Source organism: Ornithorhynchus anatinus, chromosome 13 (assembly GCF_004115215.2).
Source record: "Ornithorhynchus anatinus isolate Pmale09 chromosome 13, mOrnAna1.pri.v4, whole genome shotgun sequence".
Lineage (NCBI taxonomy): Eukaryota > Metazoa > Chordata > Mammalia > Monotremata > Ornithorhynchidae > Ornithorhynchus > Ornithorhynchus anatinus.
This window is the reverse complement of record NC_041740.1, coordinates 37,654,235-37,670,781: the sequence shown is the minus strand read 5'-3', so window position 1 is coordinate 37,670,781 and position 16,547 is coordinate 37,654,235. Positions and strand designations below refer to the sequence as shown.

Sequence of the window (16,547 nt, the reverse complement as noted above, 5' to 3'; positions counted from 1 at the left end):
AGGCCCCACTAACTGTCTTCTTTTCCAGCCTTTACCTGCTGATGATGTTGGTGAGGATCCTGGGTGATGGATTCATCGCGGGGCTGTTGGGCAGCGAGTGGATCTGATTCAGGAAGCTGCCTCCATGCGATATGATCGCGGCCAGTCTGGGAGCCTCCAGATTCCTTCTGCTGTGTGTGGGTAGTAATGCTGAATGTGATCTGTGCCTTTATCTTCTTCAGATTATACCATTACAATGAACTCTTCCTTAGGCTTTTGGGCTCCCTGAGAGCAGTACTGGACCCCATTTCTTTTTGGCTGGCATCTACCAGATGAAAATCTCTATCTTCACCCATCCCCTCTTCCTCTGGCTGAAGCAAAGGATTTTGCCACTGGTGCCCTGGTTCCTCATTGGCTCCATGCTGGCTTCCGGTGTCCCCATTATCCCGTTCACCATTGGTTACTGCATTATCTCAGCTCAGAAGATTGCTTCAAGGAACAGCACCAAGGTTGAGGGGAAGACCTTCCAGTCACACTATATCTATTCGTGATGTTTATCACATTGTGTGTCCCGTTCCTTCCTGCTCCTCATCTCCTCCATCCTTTTGACCACCTCTCTCCTGAGACGGCTGTGAGCCATACTCCGGCCTGCAGGACTGCAGCACCAAGGCTCATACCCTTGAGCTCGCGATCCTGGCCTCCTTCCTCTCCTTCTATGTTTGTACTTTGTCTCCCTGATCTTCAGTTCGAACTGTACTGTTCCATTTGACATCCCTGGTTGTGGCTGGTCCAGAGAGTTACTTACTTGGGACCAATGTGCCACTCTCTTGCTGATGTGGAGCAGCCTCAAAATCGGGGGGGCCTTAGAGAGGAGCCTGAAGTGCATCATAAATTTCTCCCTCAGTAAGTCCAGGTCCTTCGGTAACTTTACAGATTTGACCATGACTGCCTTGACTTATCCAGAATCCTATGCTTTGCTATTAGGATACGGCTGGTTCTCTATGATGTTCATTTGTCCAGACTGTCTGGTTTGTAGCTAGCTTCTCCCCTGCCCAGTGCTCATGGAGGGTGGTGGTTCTGGCGTCGGGTATTTGTATTTGCCATCAGTGACTACCCTACTTAGCATAGACAGGACCAAGTTTGTTGGCTGACAAGTCTTGATCTGCAACTCTGCTGGTGGCCAGGGGAGATTTTTACAGCGCCCTGGTCCTCTTCCCGGGGTCTCAGAAAGCTGAACTGTAAACTTGACGGTAACTCATCTCTAGATTGAAAGCTAGTTGTGGGCAGGGAACATCTCTACTAACTCTGTTATACTGTACTCTCTCAAGCTTTTAATGCAATGCTTTGCACACAGTAAGCGCTTAATAGAGAACATTGAGTGATTGATTGATTGGAGCTTAGTGTAAGCATGAGTAGCTGGGAAAGATCCGAGTCAATGAGGAGACTTTCTCCTGGAAAGAGGCCAATCGTTGATTATGCCCTCGTGGACCATCCCAGCATGGAGAGGAGGATGGTGCTGGAGAAGGGATTCCATGATCCCAGATCATTGTTCCTGGTCAACTTTCATGCCAGGCTCAGGCAAATCCCGGACAGGCAAATTGAGAACTAATGAGGAGAACAGTAGTAGTTGAGCCCACAGAGATTTACATCCACCCTCCCCAACTCCTGAGCCTGTATCCCCTCCCTCCTGTCCCAGGTGACTGGGGCAGAACCCAGAACACCCCGCGTTTGGCTGCTCACTAAATCTGCTCACTCATCCCGAGCTCAGGGAGCCAAAGAGAATTGGGACCAGAGCCGGGAATATGGAGGACGCCCTGACCATCTTCTTTTTCAGCCTTTTCCTGCTGGAGGTGCTGGTAGGGATCCTGGGTGATGGATTACTCGCGGGGCTGTTTGGCAGGGAATGGGTCCGACGCAGGAAGCTGCCTCCGTGTGACATGATCGTGGCCAGTCTGGGAGCCTCCAGGTTTTTCTTGCTGTGGGTGTCGATGCTGAATGGAATTTGCCTCGAGGTCATCCCCAAATTTTATTATTCCCCCATTATCTTCTATAGCAGTTTTGTCTGGGCCCTTTTGAACTTGTTCTCCTTCTGGTTTGCGGCGGGACTCAGCATCTTTTATTGCTTGAAGATCGCCACCTTCACCAACCCACTCTTCCTCTGGATGAAGCAAAAGACCTCTGGGATGGTGCCCTGGCTCCTCTTAGGTTCCGTATTTGTTTCCTGTGTCTCGACTTTCCCCTGCATTATCTATTACAGCATTAAGCCCCCCTGGATGAACAACTCAGAGAACGGCACTGAGGCTGTGTTGAAGACCTTCCAGTCACTCAAAATCATGCCTGTGATCTTCATCCCACTGAGTGTCCCGTTCCTCCTGCTCCTCATCTCCTCCATCCTGCTGACCACCTCCCTCCGGAGACACCTGAGAGCCATGCAGCATCACGGCCCCAGCCTGCAAGACTGCAGCACCAAGGCTCATGCCCATGCACTTGCAATGCTGGCCTCCTTCCTCTCCTTCTATGTTTGGTACTTCATCATTCTGATTGTCACCTCGACCACGGCCATTCCATCTGGGAGTCCCTGGTTCTGGCTATTCCAGGTGATAACTTTCTTGGGGACAACGTGCCACTCCCTCTTGCTGACGTGGAGCAACCCCAAAATCCGGGGGGCTTTGGAGAGGGGGCTGCGTCACATCCCAGCCTGCCAGACACCGTATGGGACAGCATAAATGCCTCTCCAAGTAAGGCGAGGTCCCCCAGTAATTTTGCTGACTGGACCACATCTGGCCTGGATTACCCAGAATCCCATGGTTTGCAGTTAGGGAACAGGGAAACAGCATGGCCTAGTGGAAAGAGCAAAGACCTGGGAGTCAGAGGACTTGGATTCCAATCCTGGCTCTGCCATTTGTCTGCTGTGCGACCTTGGGCAAGTCATTTAACTTCTCTGTGGCTCAGTTCCCTCTTCTGCAATATGGGGATTAAGACTGAGACCCATGTGGGACAGGAACTCTATCCAATTCAATTATCTTGTATCTACCCCAGTATTTAGAACAGTGCTTGGCACACAGTATGCGCTTAACAAATACCGCAATTATCATTATTATATTATCCAAATCCATTATATTACATTATGTTTGTCCAGATTGTCTGGTTTGCGGTTAGCCTCTCCCCCGCCCAGTGCTGTGGAGGGAAGCAGTTCTGGTGTCGGGTATTTGTCAATGGCATCAGTGCCCACCCTTCTTAGCAGTATAGTTTTTCCTGTCCTTTCTGACTCTCACTCTGAAAATGTTATGATGTGAGATCAGGACTAGTTAGTTGCCCAGGATTGTTGAGCTGCAACTATGCTGGTAACTGGGGATGGATTTCCTCAGGACTCTCATCCCTTCCCGTGTGGCTGAGCAAGTTGGGGTAGAGTGGGTGAAGAGTAAGGATGAGGAGTGGGGAGAGAGCTGAATCAGTCGGAAGTCATGTCCCTGGAAAGAGGCCAGTCGTCACCTTTCTCCTCAGCCCAGCGTGGGGAGATGGGTGGTGCTGGAGGAGAGACTCCCTTTTGCTCATGACCCTCGGGGGTCTTGGCCAGGACAATTGGAGAAGCCCTGAATCCAGATCTTCTTTCCTGGGTCACCTTTCACACCAGAAGCAGGCAAATCTCAGACAAGCAAATCGAAACTAATGAGGGGAACAGCAGTAACTGAATCCACAGAGATTTGCATCCTGCACTAACCTTGCAGCATCCCCACTCACGTTGCAGCATCTCCATTATTGCTCTAGGAGACTGGGACAAATTCCAGGGCTCCTCCTGGCCAGTCTCTCCACAGCAATCTGGCAGGAGACTCTGCTCATTCTTCAGGAGCTCACAGATCCAGGGACATGGAGGCCTCACTGAACATCTTCTGTTTCAGCCTTTACCTGCTGGTGCTGCTGGTGGGGATCCTGGGTGACGGATTCATCGCGGGGCTGTTGTGCAGCAAGTGGATCCGAGGCAGGAAGCTGCCTCCATGCGATATGATCTTGGCCGGTCTGGGAGCCTCCAGGTTCCTCCTGCTGTGGGTGGCAATGCTGAATGGGATCCGTGCTTTTATTTTCTCCGAACTGTACCAATACCATATTATTTTCCTCTTCTTTGGCTTTTTGGGAGTAGTGCTGGGCCTTGTCTCCTTCTGGCTGGCTGCCGGGCTCAGCGTCTTCTACTGTGTGAAAATCTCGACCTTCACCCATCCCCTCTTCCTCTGGCTGAAGCAAAGGATTTCGGGACTTGTGCACTGGTTCCTCATTGGCTCCATGCTGGCTTCCTGTGTCCCCATTATCCCAGTCATCATTGGCTACCACATCATCTCTGTCCAGAAGATTGCTTCAGGGAACAGCACCAAGGTTGAGGGGACGACCTTCCAGTCACACTATATACTAATCATGACGTTTATCATATTTTGTGTCCCCTTCTTCCTGCTCCTCAGCTCCTCCATCTTTTTGACCGTCTCTCTTCTGAGACACCTGAGGGCCATGCAGCACCACCACCTAAACTTGCAGGACTGCGGCACCAAGACTCACACCCGCGCACTAGCAACACTGGCCTCCTTCCTCTTCTTCTACGTTTTGTACTTTGTCTTCCTGATCTTCACCTCGGCCTTGAATTCTCCATTTGACAGTCCCTGGTTGTGGCTGCTCCAGATAGTTACTTACTCGGGACCAATATGCCACGCCTTCTTGCTGATGTGGAGCAACCCCAAAATCTGGGGGGCCTTAGAGAAGGGCCTGCAGCGCGTCCCAGCCTGTCTGACACCGTGTGGGACAGCATAAATTTCTCCCTCAGTAAGTCCAGGTCCTCTGGTAACTTTACAGACTCGACCATGTCTGGCCTGGATTACCCAGTATCCTAGGCTTTGCTATTAGGCAACAACTGGTTCTCTATGATGTTCATTTGTCCAGAGTGTTTGGTTTGTAGCTAGCCTCTGCCCTGCATAGTGCTCGTGGTCGGTGGTGGTTCTGCCGTCAGGTATTTGCTGTGCCATCAGTGAGCCCCCTACTTAGCAGCACAATTTTCCCTGTCCTTTCTGACCCTCGCATTGAAAATGACTATGCTCAAAGACGGGACCATGTTTGTTGGCTGAGAGTGTCGATCTGCTGGTGGCCAGGGGAGTTTTCTGCAGTGCCCTGGTCCTTTCCCTGGGGACTCAGCAAACTGACCTGTGAGCTAGACTGTAAGCTCATTCCTAGACTGAAAGCTAATTGTGGGCATTCCTTCATTCATTCAATCGTATTTATTGAGCGCTTACTATGTGCAGGGCACTGTACTATGCGCTTGGCGAATACAATTTGACAACAGATAGAGACAATCTCTGCCCGACGACAGGATCAGTCTAGATGGGGGAGACAGGCCACGAAACAACGTGACTACCAACTCGGTTATCTGGGTACTCTTCCAAGTGGTCAGTGTAGTGCTCTGCATACAGTTCGTGCTCAGTAAAGACCATTAAGGGATGAACTGATTGGAGAATAATGGGAGAAGAACGAGGATGAGTAGCAGGGAGAGACCTGAGTCCATCAAGAGCCATTCTCCTGGTAAGAGGCCAATTGCCACAACTCCCTTCACGGTCCATCCCAGCACAGAGAGGAGGATGGTGCTGGAAAAGGGACTCCATTATCCCAGATCATCTTCCCTGGTCACCTTTCGTGCCAGGAGCAGGCAAATCTTGGAGAGGCAAATCGAGAACTAATGAAGGGAACAGCAGTAGCTGAGCCCAGAGAGATTTACATCCGTCCTCCCCAACTCCTGAACCTGCAGCCTCTCCCTCCTGCTCCAAGTGACTGGGGCAGAACCTAGAACATCCCCCATTTGTCTGCTCATTAAATCTGCTCACTCGTCCGGAGCTCAGGGAGTCGAAGGGGATTGGGACCAGAGCCGGGGATATGGCAGCCCCCCTGACCATCTTCTTTTTCAGCCTTTATCTGCTGGTGCTGCTGGTGGGGATCCTGGGTGACGGATTCATCGCGGGGCTGTTGGGCAGCGTGTGGGTCCGACGCAGGAAGCTGCCTCCGTGCGACATGATCGTGGCCAGCCTAGGAACCTCCAGGTTTTTCCTATTGTTGTTGTCGATGCTGAATGGGATCTGCATCTTGGTCTCCCCCAGACCATATTACTCCCCATTTCTCTTCTACTGCATGTTTTTCTGGGACCTTTTGAACTTGTTCTCCTTCTGGTTTGCGGCGGGGCTCAGCGTCTTCTACTGCGTGAAGATCACCACCTTCACCCACCCATTCTTCCTCTGGCTGAAGCAGAAGATCTCGGGGATGGTGCCTTGGTTCCTCATAGGTTCCATATTGGTTTCCTGTGTCTCCACTTTCCCCTTCATTATCCACAACAGCGCTAACTCCACCTGGTGTAACAACTCTGGGAACAGAACTGAGGTTGACTGGAAGACCTTCCAGTCACTCAAAGTCCTGGTCATGATCTTCATCCCAATGAGTGTCCCAGTCCTCCTGCTCCTCATCTCCTCCATCCTGCTGGCCACCTCCCTCCGGAGACACCTGAGGGCCATGCAGCACCACGGCCCCGGCCTGCAGGACTGTAGCACCAAGGCTCACAGGCGTGCGCTCGCATCGCTGACCTCCTTACTCTCCTTCTATGTTTGGTACTTCATCTCTCTGGTCTTAACCTCGGCCTTCACCATTCCATTTGACAGTTCCTGGATATGGCTAGTCCAGCTGGCGACTTTCTTGGGGACAACATGCCACCCTCTCTTGCTGACGTGGAACAACCCCAAAATCCGGCGGGCCTTAGAGAGGAGGCTGCATCACATCTCAGCCTGCCAGACACCGTGAGGGACAGCATAAACCTCTCTCCAAGTAAGGCCAGGACCCCCAGTAATTTTGCTGATTGGACCATGTCTGGCCTGGATTACCCAGAGTCCCGTGGTTTGCAGTTAGGGATCAGGGAAGCAGCACTGCCTATTGAAAAGAGCAAAGGCCTGGGAGTCAGAGGATGTGGGTTCTAATCCCAGCTCTGCCATTTGTCTGCTGTGTGACCTTGGGCAAGTCACTTAACTTCTCTGTGCCTCAGTTCCCTCATCTGCAAAATGGGGATTAAGACTGTGAGCTCCATGTGGGACAGGGACTGTGTTCAACCCAATTATGTTGTATCTACCCCTGCACTCAGAACAGTGCTTGGCACGCATGAAGTGCTTAACAAATATCACGTTTATCATTATTATTATTTTTTCCATTTGTCCAGATTGTCTGGTTTGCATCTAGCCTTTCCCCTGCCCATTGATGTGGAGGGAGGCAGTTCTGGTGTTAGGTATATGTGAATGGCATCATCAGCACAATATTTCTTTTCCTTTCTGCCTCTCACGCTGATAATGATTATGATGGGAGATGAGGACTAGTCAGTTGGCTGGCCTTGTTGAGCTGTAACCGTGCTGGTAACTTGGAGGGTGGGGGCATGGCCCTTGTCCCATCCCCAGTGGCTCAGCAAGTTGGGGTTGAGTAGGAGAGGAGTGAGAATGAGTAGCAGGCAGAGAGCTGAATCAGTCATCACCTTTTTCCTCAGCATCTAGCCCAGCATGGGGAAGGGGATGGTGCTGGAGGAAAGACTCCCTGTTGCTCATGACCCTGGGCGGTCTTGTCCAGGACAATCAGAGCAGCCCTGAACCCAGATCTTCTTTCTTGGATCACCTTTCATACCAGGAGCAGGCAAATCTTGGACAAGCAAATGGGAAACTAATGAGGGGAACAACAGTAACTGAGCCCATGGAGATTTGCATCCTCAATTAAGCCTGCAGCTTCCCCACTCTTGCTCCAGAAGACTGGGACAGACGCCAGAACACTTCCTGCCGGTGTCTCGACAGCAATCCGGCAGGCGACTCTGCTCATACTTCAGGAGTTCCGGATCCAGGGACATGGAGGCCCCACTAACCATCTTCTTTTTCAGCCTTTTCCTGCTGGTGCTGCTGGTGGGGATCCTGGGTGATGGATTCATTGTGGGGTTGTTGGTCAGCGAGTGGATCCGACGCAGGAAGCTCCCTCTGTGTGACATGATTGTGGCCGGTCTGGGAGCCTCCAGGTTCCTCCTGTTGTGGGTTGCAGTGCTGAATGGGATCTGTGCCTTTATCGTCTCCAAATTTTACCAATACAGTATTTTCTTCATCTTCTTTGCCTCCCTGGCAGCAATACTGACCCCTGTCTCTTTCTGGATGGCTGCCGGGCTCAGCTTCTTCTACTGTGTGAAAATCTCGACCTTCACCCATCCCCTCTTCTTCTGGCTGAAGCAAAGGATTTCGGGACTGGTGCCCTGGTTCCTCACTGGCTCCATGCTGGCTTCCTGTATCCCCATTATCTCATTCACCACTGGCTATAAGTTTATCTCCATCTGGAAGACTGACTCAGGGAACAGCACCGAGGTTGAGGGGAAAACCTTCCAGTCACATTATATCTTATTCGTGACACTTATCACATTATGCGTCCCGTTCTTCCTGCTCCTCGTCTCCTCCATCCTGTTGACCACCTCCCTCCAGAGACACCTACGAGCCATCCAGCACCACGGCCCCAGCCTGCAGGACTGCATCACCAAGGCTCACACCCGTGCTCTCGCAATGCTGGCCTCCTTCCTCTTCTTCTACATTTTGTATTTCATCTCCCTGATCTTCACCTCGGCCTTGATTGTTCCATTTGGGAGTCCCTGGTTGTGGCCAGTACAGACAGTTACTTACTCGGGCCCAATATGCCACACCTTCTTGCTGATGTGGAGTAACCCCAAAATCTGGAGGGCCTTAGAGAGGGGTCTGCAGCGTGTCCCAGCCTGTTTGAGACCATGTGGGACAGCATAAATTTCTCCTTCAGTAAATCCAGGTTCTCCGGTAATTTTATAGACTTGACCATGTCTGGCCTGGCTTACCCACAATCCTATGGTTTGCTACTATTCATCTGTCTGGACTGTAGCAGTTCTCTCCCCTGCTCAGTGCCTGTGGAGGGTGGTTGTTCTGGGGTCGGGTATCTCTGTGTGCCGTCGGGGACCACCCTACTTAGCAGCCCAATTTGCCCTGTGCTGACACTTGTGTTGACTAATGTTGAGATGGGACCAAGTTGGTTGGCTGTCTGTGTTGATCTGCAACTTTGCTGGTGGCCAGGGGAGATCTCCTCAGTGTCCTGGGAACAGAGCAAGCTGATCTGTGAGCTAGACTGTAAACTCATTTCTAGACTGTAAGCTAATTGTGAGCAGGAAACGTGTCTACCAACCCTGCTATAGGGTACTCTCCCAAGGGTTTAGGGCAGTGTTCTGCATACAGTTAGCAGTCAATAAAGACTATTGAGTGACTGACTGGAAGATAGTGGGAGAGGAAAAAAGTTGAGTGGCAGGGAGAGAGCTGAGTCCGCCAGGAGCCGTTCTCCTGGAAAGAAGCCAATCGTTACATCTCCCTTCACGGTCCATCCCAGAATGAAGAGGAGGATGGTGCAGGATCATCTTCCCTGGTCACCTTTCATCCCGGGGGCAGGCAAATCCCGGCCAGGCAAATCGAGAACTAATGAGGGGAACAGAAGTAGCTGAGCCCACAGAGATTTACATCTATCCTCCCCAACTTCTGAGCCTGCAGCCCCTCCCTCCTGCTCCAGGTGACTGGGGCAGAATTCAGGACACCCGTCATTCGGCTGCTTATTAAATCTGCTCACTTGTCCAGAGCTCAGGGAGCCTAAGGGGATTGGGACTGGAGCTGGGGATTTGGCAGCCCCACTGACTGTCTTCTTTTTCAGCCTTTACCTGCTGGAGCTGCTGGTGGGGATCCTGGGGGAAGGATTCGTCGTGGGGCTGTTGGGCAGAGAGTGGGTCTGACACAGGAAGCTGCCTCCGTGCAACATGATCGTGACCAGCCTGGGGGCCTCCAGGTTCCTCCTGCTGTGGATATCGATGCTGATAGGGATCTTGTCCATGGTCTTCCCCAAATCTTATTACTCCTCCACTCTCTTCTTCTCTGCAGGTCCTTATGGAACCTTCTGAACTCTGTCTCCTTCTGGTTTGCTGCCGAACTCAGCTTCTTCTACTGCATCAAAATCGCCATCTTCACCCACCCGGTCTTCCCCTGGCTGAAGCAGAAGATATTGTGGTTAGTGGCCTTGATCCTAATGGGCTACATGTTGGTTTCCTGCGCCTCCGCTCTCCCCTTAATCATCCATGACAGCACGCCTGCCACCTGGAGGAATGACTCAGGGCCCAGCACTGAGACTGAAGAGAAGACTTTCCATTCACACTATGCCCTGTCTATGATGTTTATCCCACTGTGTGTCCCATTCCTCCTGCTCCTCATCTCCTCTGTCCTGCTGACCACCTCCCTCCGGAGACACCTACGAGCCATCCAGTACCACGCCCTCGCCTGCAGGACTGCAGCACCAAGGCTCATGCACGTGCACTCACGACGCTGGCCTCCTTCCTCTTCTTCTATGTTTGGTACTTCATCTCTCTGGTCTGTACCTTGACTGTAATCACTGAGAGGAACTGGTCCTGGGTGTGGCTAATCCAGATGGTGATTTTCTTGTGAGGTGCCACCCGTTCCTGCTGATCTGGAGGAACCCCAAAATGCGGGGTGTCTTGGAGAGGGGGCTGCAGCGAGTCCTGACCTGCCTGACCACATGTGGGGCAGCAAAAATCCCTCCCGACTAAGGCCAAGTCCTGTGGAAATTTTGCAAATTTGACAGTGTTCCACCTAGATTGCTCATAATCATAATTTGCTGTTAGGCAATGGGCTTGGTGTTTGTTCGCATTCCTCATATGAATTTGTCCTGATTTCTCCACCAAATCCTGTCACTTCAAGCTTCAAAACATTTCTAGAATCTGTTTCACCTCCATTCAATCTGCTCTTGTGCTGATCCAAGCAATTATCATATCCCACCTTGACTACTATAATCAGTCTCCTTGCTGACCTCTCTTCCTCCTTTCCGTCCCTTCCTCCAGCTCTTATTTCATTATGTTGCTTTTCTTAATGATATTTGGATGGTATGTGCCAGTCACTGTACCAAGTGCTGGAGTAGATACAAGTTAATCAGTGTGGATACAGTCCATGTCCCACATGGGGCTCACACTCTTAATCCCCATTTTACAGATGAAGTAACTGAAGTACAGAGAAGTTAAGTGACTTGCCCAAGGTCATGCAGCAGGTATGTGTCAGAGCCAGGATTAGAACCCAGGTCCTCTGACTCCCAGGCCTCTGCTCTATCCACTAGGCCACGCTGCTTCATTTCTTGCTGCCTGGATGATTTTTCTAAAAATAAAACTTTCATTCCATGTCTCCCCACTCACCAAAAACCTCCAGTGATTACCCATCCACCTCTGCACCAAACAAAAATTCACGACCCACCTTTGAGGTCCTCCATCATCTCTCTTCCTACTGTAACCTGCTGATCTCCTATCATAACCCAGCCCAGATACTTAACTCCTCTAATGCCAACCTGTTTACTGTACCTTTATCTCATGTGTTTTATTGCCAATCCCTTGCTCACATCCTCCCACTGGTGTGGAACTCTGTTCCTCTTCATATATGACAGACCACCAGTCTCCTTATCTTGCAAGTCCTTCTAAAATCATATCTCTTCCAAAGACCTTCCCTAAATAAACCCTCATTTCCCCATCCTATTTGTCCTGTCCTCTGTGTGGCCTTTGTGCTGCGGGGGAGGGGGGTAACCCTTAAGCACTTTGAGTCTCACCCCACTTCCAGGCCCACAGCACTTATTTCCATATTCTATACTCTGTCATTTCCCCTATCTGAAATTTATTTTAATATCCGTCTCCTCCTCCAGATTGTAAGATCCTTGAGGGCAGGGATTGTGTCTACCAACTTTATTGTATTGTATTCTCCCTATCGCATAGTAGAGTGCTCTGCACACAATAAGTCCTCAATAAATACCAATGACTGACCATCTTGTTTTCAGTAGCCTGTCTCCTGTAGAGTGCTCTGCACACAATAAGTCCTCAATAAATACCAATGACTGACCATCTTGTTTTCAGGTAGCCTGTCTCCTGCCCAGTGCCGCGTAAGGTGGAAGGTCTTGTGTTGAGTGTTGGTGGGTACTGTCAGTGAACCCCCTACTTAGCAGTGCAATTTGCCCTGTCCTTCGTGGCTCTCATACTGAGAGTGATTACGCTGTGAGATGGGGCCTGGTTCACTGGCCCAGGGATGTTGATCTGTGGCCATGTTTGCAGCTGGAGGAGTTTTCCTCATTGTCCTCATCCCCTCTTCAGCAACTCAGCAAGCAGAGCCGTAGTGGGAGAGGAGCAAAGATGAACAATGGGAAAAGAACTCTATCAATCTGGAGTCATTCTCCTGGAAAAAGGTCAGTCGTCACCTCTCTCCTAAAGGCCCAGCAAAGCTGGGTGATGGGGAAGGTGAAGGTGGATGGTGTCGAAGAAGGGATTCGCTGTTGCTCATGATCCTGGGAGGTCTCGGCCAGGACAAAATGGAGCAGCCTTGAACCCACATCTTCTTTCCTGGTCATCTTTCATGCTGGGAGCAGGCAAATCTCGGATAGGCAAATTGAGAACTAATGAGAGAGAATAGCAGTAACTGAGCCCATAGTGACTTCCATCCATCCTCCCCCACTCCTGAGCCTGCAGCCCCTCCCTCCTGCTCCAGATGACTGGGGCAGACCCCAGAACACCGCCCAGAGCGGTTATTTGAATAGAGTGGCAGTGGAGATTGTGGTGGAGATGAAAGGATGATCTGGGGAAAATACTGTCATTGATACAGAGGAAGATTCTTTCAAAACAACATGTGCTCCAACAGGAAGTGCTCAAAATTGGGCTCCAGGATTTAAGGGATGGGAAGTCCTTATGATTTCTTTCCTTGGATCCCTCTTACAGACTCAGTCAATCGATCAACTGTATTGATTAAGTGTTTATTGTGGGCAGAGACCACATTAAGTGCTTGGGAGTTTGTAAACATGATCCCTGCCTTCAAGGAGCTTACAGACAAGAGGAGGAGCTTTCAGCTAAAAGCTCCCAAAGGCTTTACCTAAGGGAGAGGCCCCTGCCACTTCCCGCACCAGGCAGGACTTTCTCTCAACTGACCCCCTAGGATTTTGGAAACTCGATCTCCTCAGCCTTCCACTCCCTCCCGAGGAATGTTTCCCAGCCCAAGCACTCTGTGGTTGCTCAGGTAAATCAGTAAATCACCACCACTACCTCATGGTTTGACGTTTTCTCCCCCCAGAGCAGTACGGGAATCGCCCAAGCTCCACCATCTGGCTCCACCCCCGGGCTGACCTCTGTGGGAGTTTTTGTCCTTTCCTTGCCTATTTGGATGTAGTCATCCAGGATGCAAGACAAGCAGACTACTTTTTTTATATTAATAAAGATCACACCAGGTTCATGCAGTACATTCAATCTTAAGCGGGAGTCAGTCTTTTACAGATTCACTTTGGAGAGCAAGGATGGAAGTATTCTAGCTCATTAGAGCATAAAATCAAATCCGGGCACAGAGGACAAAAATCTATCTATTGTCCAAGACTTCTCTCTGAACCGAGACAGACAGAGGAAGCTGCCCCAGGAAATCCTGAGGCTAGAGAGAAAGAAGTTGAAGATGGAAGGTTCAAAGGGGGCAAAGAGGAAAAATGGAGGACAAAAGTGGGAAAGAAAAGGGGTTAGAGGGAGGGATATTGAGGAATAGTTGGGAGAGAAGAATCAATCGATCGTTTTTACTGTGCACTTACTGTTTGCAGAGTATGGTATTAAAAGCTTGGGAGAGTACTATATAGCAGAATTGATAGACACGTTCCCTATCCCCAAGGAGCTTACAGTCTAGGGGACTTTACAAGAGGTAATGGGGGACACAGCACAGGCAGACAGACAAATAGGTCTAAATCACAAATAAAAATAGTATTAAGTGGTGAATCTAAGTAGGTCCAAGCTTACAGTCCAGAGGGAAATAAAGAGATAGTAAGAAGGAGCCAGGGAAACAACGTAGCCTAGTGGAAAAAGCCCGGGCCTGAGAGTCAGAGGACCTGGATTCTAATTCCGACCCCAGCACTTGTCTGCTGTGTCATCTTGGGCAAGTCACTTAACTTCTCAGTGCCGCAGTTACCTCATCTGTAAAATGAGGGTTAAGACTTTGAGCGCTATTTGGGACAGGGATTGTGTCCAACCCGATTATCTTGTCTCTACCCCAGCGCTTAGTACGGTGCTCGGCACTCGGTAGGCCCTTAACAAAATACCATTAAAAGAAAAAAAGTAGGGCCGGATGAGATGGGAGAGCAGGGAGAGAAATGCAAAACAGGGCAATTCGTGAATGTTTTCCAAATCTCAACTAACTTGTCTAGATTGATTCTGACTGGGAGTTTATTGGCCTCCTCCTCTCTGCAGGTGGGGGTAGGAAGATGCTCTCATGGCCTTTAAACACCTCGTTTAGCGTTTCGCAGCCTGTCGGTTCCTCAACAGAGGATGACGTCCAGGTTCTCTGCTGCCCTCCTATGGCTCGTTCCCAAAGTGCAGCTTCAGGGCAACTCCTCCGCCCTAATCAGTGCCAACCCCCGCTGCCCTACCTTTTTAATAATAATAATAACGTCGGTATTTGTTAAGCGCTTACTATATGCAGAGCACTGTTCTAAGCGCTGGGGTAGATACGGGGTAATCAGGTTGTCCCAAGTGAGGCTCACAGTCTTCATCCCCATTTTCTAGATGAGGGAACTGAGGCCCAGAGAAGTGACATGACTCGCCCTCACTCACACAGCTGCCAAGTGGCAGAGCCGGGATTCGAACCCATGACCTCTGACTCCCAAGCCCGGGCTCTTTCCGCTGAGCCACGCTGCTTTGTTCCGGGATGCCTGGATCTGGCAGAAGAAGTGCCCATTTGGCTGGCATCGTTCATTTCAAGGAAAAATGCCTTGCGGTCTCTCCAGCCCTCGCAATCCCCCAGGACATTGCTCTTCTCATTCCAGAACCCATGTTCCCCCCTCTCTCTGCTGGGTCCCTAAGTCCACTCCGGGGGACCTCCCCGCTGCCAGGTCCTACCCCTTCCCCTGTCGTTGTTCCAGGCCCTGTTCTGCCAAGAGGGAGAAGCAGCGTGTCCTAGTGGATAGAGCATGGGTCTGGGAATCAGAATAACAATAATAATAATAATGTTGGTATTTGTTAAGCTCTTACTATGTGCAGAGCACTGTTCTAGGCGTTGGGGCAGATACAGGGTAATCAGGTTGTCCCATGTGAGGCTCACAGCTAATCCCCATTTTACAGATGAGGTAACTGAGGCACAGAGAAGTTAAGTGACTTGCCCACCGTCACACAGCTGACAAGTGGCGGAGCTGGGATAATAATAATAATAATGTTGGTATTTGTTAAGCGCTTACTATGTGCCGAGCACTGTTCTAAGCGCTGGGGTAGACATAGGGGAATCAGGTTGTCCCACATGGGGCTCACAGTCTTAATCCCCATTTTACAGATGAGGGAACTGAGGCACAGAGAAGTTAAGTGACTTGCCCACAGTCACACAGCCAACAAGTGGCAGAGCTGGGATTCGAACTCATGAGCCCTGACTCCAAAGCCCGTGCTCTTTCCACTGAGCCACGCTGCTTCTCTAAAGGGTTCCAGAAGGACCTGAGTTCTATTCCTAGCTCTGACCCTTGTCTGCTGTGTGACCTGGGGCAAGTCACTTAACCTCTCCGAGCCTCAGTTAAGGGATGGAGACATCGGGGTGTCAGGGCATCGGTCCCATTGACACCGAGGGCAGAGCAGAAGGATGTGGCTGGGTGGCAGGGTCAGCTCGGGGCCGGTGCCGGTCTGAGTCACATCTCCAGTACGAGACTGCACTAGGGTCCGAGGAGGGGGCAGCAGCTATGAGAACCCCAGGCTGGGGCAGAGCAGTCTGTGGGGAGGGGCGGAGAGGGGCGGGGAGGGGCAGGGAGTCCCGGCTATTCTGGGTAGGCGGTGTCATGGCCTACCACCTCTGCCAGGCCCAGCAGCACCAACTGGGACTCCGTGCGGGAGCCCGGGAATGACCGGCTCCTTAGGGGCTGGAGGAAACTGGCCGCTCCGTGTCCTCAGCCAGCAAGGGTCTCATTGGCCCAGGGCCTGCTGCGATGGCTCCTATCAGCCCTGCCTTTCTCCGGCCCACTGGCAGGGAGCAAATCAGTATGTTGCCAATGTGTTGTCAGCGTGTCTCTGGTTGGCGCAGAGGGGCTTCTGCTGAGAGTCAATCAATCATGCAATCAATCAATGGTGTTTATTGAGTGCTTACTATGTGCAGAGCACTGTACTAAGTGCCTGGGAGAATACAGAGTCCTCTCGGGTAACCTCTAGCCTTGGCCCAGCCTCTCTTTGTTCTCCCACCCAACCCTCAGTCAGGTAAACTGTTGGCCTCTTCAGAAGGGTGGGTAGTCAGTCAGTTAGTGGATCGTATTTATTGAGCGCATACTGCAGAATGCTGTACTAAGTGCTTGGGAGAGTACGGTATAACAATATAAAGACACACTTCCCACAGTGGGAACAGGCCAGAGGGGCAAACAGACATTAATATAAATACATAAATTACAGATATATTCCTAAGTGCTATGGGGCCGGAAGGGGGGACGAACAAAGGGAGAGAGTCAAGGAGACACAA

At 50.8% G+C, this 16,547-nt stretch overlaps 5 protein-coding genes across 5 annotated transcripts; all 5 read left to right on the top strand.

Moving 5' to 3' along the window:
* The first annotated feature begins 1,703 nt into the window (after window positions 1–1,703).
* Window positions 1,704–2,705, top strand: LOC100093042 (taste receptor type 2 member 41-like). Its single transcript, XM_001521461.2, has one exon. The coding sequence runs from the start codon at window positions 1,782–1,784 to the stop codon at window positions 2,703–2,705; it is 924 nt and encodes a 307-aa protein (XP_001521511.1). The 5' UTR covers window positions 1,704–1,781.
* Window positions 2,706–3,846: 1,141 nt separating this feature from the next.
* Window positions 3,847–4,773, top strand: LOC100682105 (taste receptor type 2 member 143-like). The gene has a single exon (XM_003428809.1). The coding sequence runs from the start codon at window positions 3,847–3,849 to the stop codon at window positions 4,771–4,773; it is 927 nt and encodes a 308-aa protein (XP_003428857.1).
* A 1,110-nt stretch (window positions 4,774–5,883) lies between these two features.
* LOC100093045 (taste receptor type 2 member 41-like) lies at window positions 5,884–6,795 on the top strand. Its single transcript, XM_001521463.3, has one exon. It carries the CDS (start codon window positions 5,884–5,886, stop codon window positions 6,793–6,795), a length of 912 nt encoding a protein of 303 aa, XP_001521513.3.
* Window positions 6,796–7,871: 1,076 nt separating this feature from the next.
* LOC120638754 (taste receptor type 2 member 134-like) lies at window positions 7,872–8,798 on the top strand. The gene has a single exon (XM_039913853.1). The coding sequence runs from the start codon at window positions 7,872–7,874 to the stop codon at window positions 8,796–8,798; it is 927 nt and encodes a 308-aa protein (XP_039769787.1).
* Window positions 8,799–9,035: 237 nt separating this feature from the next.
* LOC120638753 (taste receptor type 2 member 134-like) lies at window positions 9,036–10,707 on the top strand. Its single transcript, XM_039913852.1, has 2 exons — window positions 9,036–9,053; window positions 9,853–10,707. Exons 1-2 carry the CDS (start codon window positions 9,036–9,038, stop codon window positions 10,438–10,440), a joined length of 606 nt encoding a protein of 201 aa, XP_039769786.1. The 3' UTR covers window positions 10,441–10,707.
* The last annotated feature ends 5,840 nt before the right edge of the window (window positions 10,708–16,547 follow it).

Coding starts and splice junctions, on each gene's coding strand:
- LOC100093042 (XM_001521461.2), top strand. CDS start 1,782: ATGGAGGACGCCCTGACCATCTTCTTTTTCAGCCTTTTCCTGCTGGAG.
- LOC100682105 (XM_003428809.1), top strand. CDS start 3,847: ATGGAGGCCTCACTGAACATCTTCTGTTTCAGCCTTTACCTGCTGGTG.
- LOC100093045 (XM_001521463.3), top strand. CDS start 5,884: ATGGCAGCCCCCCTGACCATCTTCTTTTTCAGCCTTTATCTGCTGGTG.
- LOC120638754 (XM_039913853.1), top strand. CDS start 7,872: ATGGAGGCCCCACTAACCATCTTCTTTTTCAGCCTTTTCCTGCTGGTG.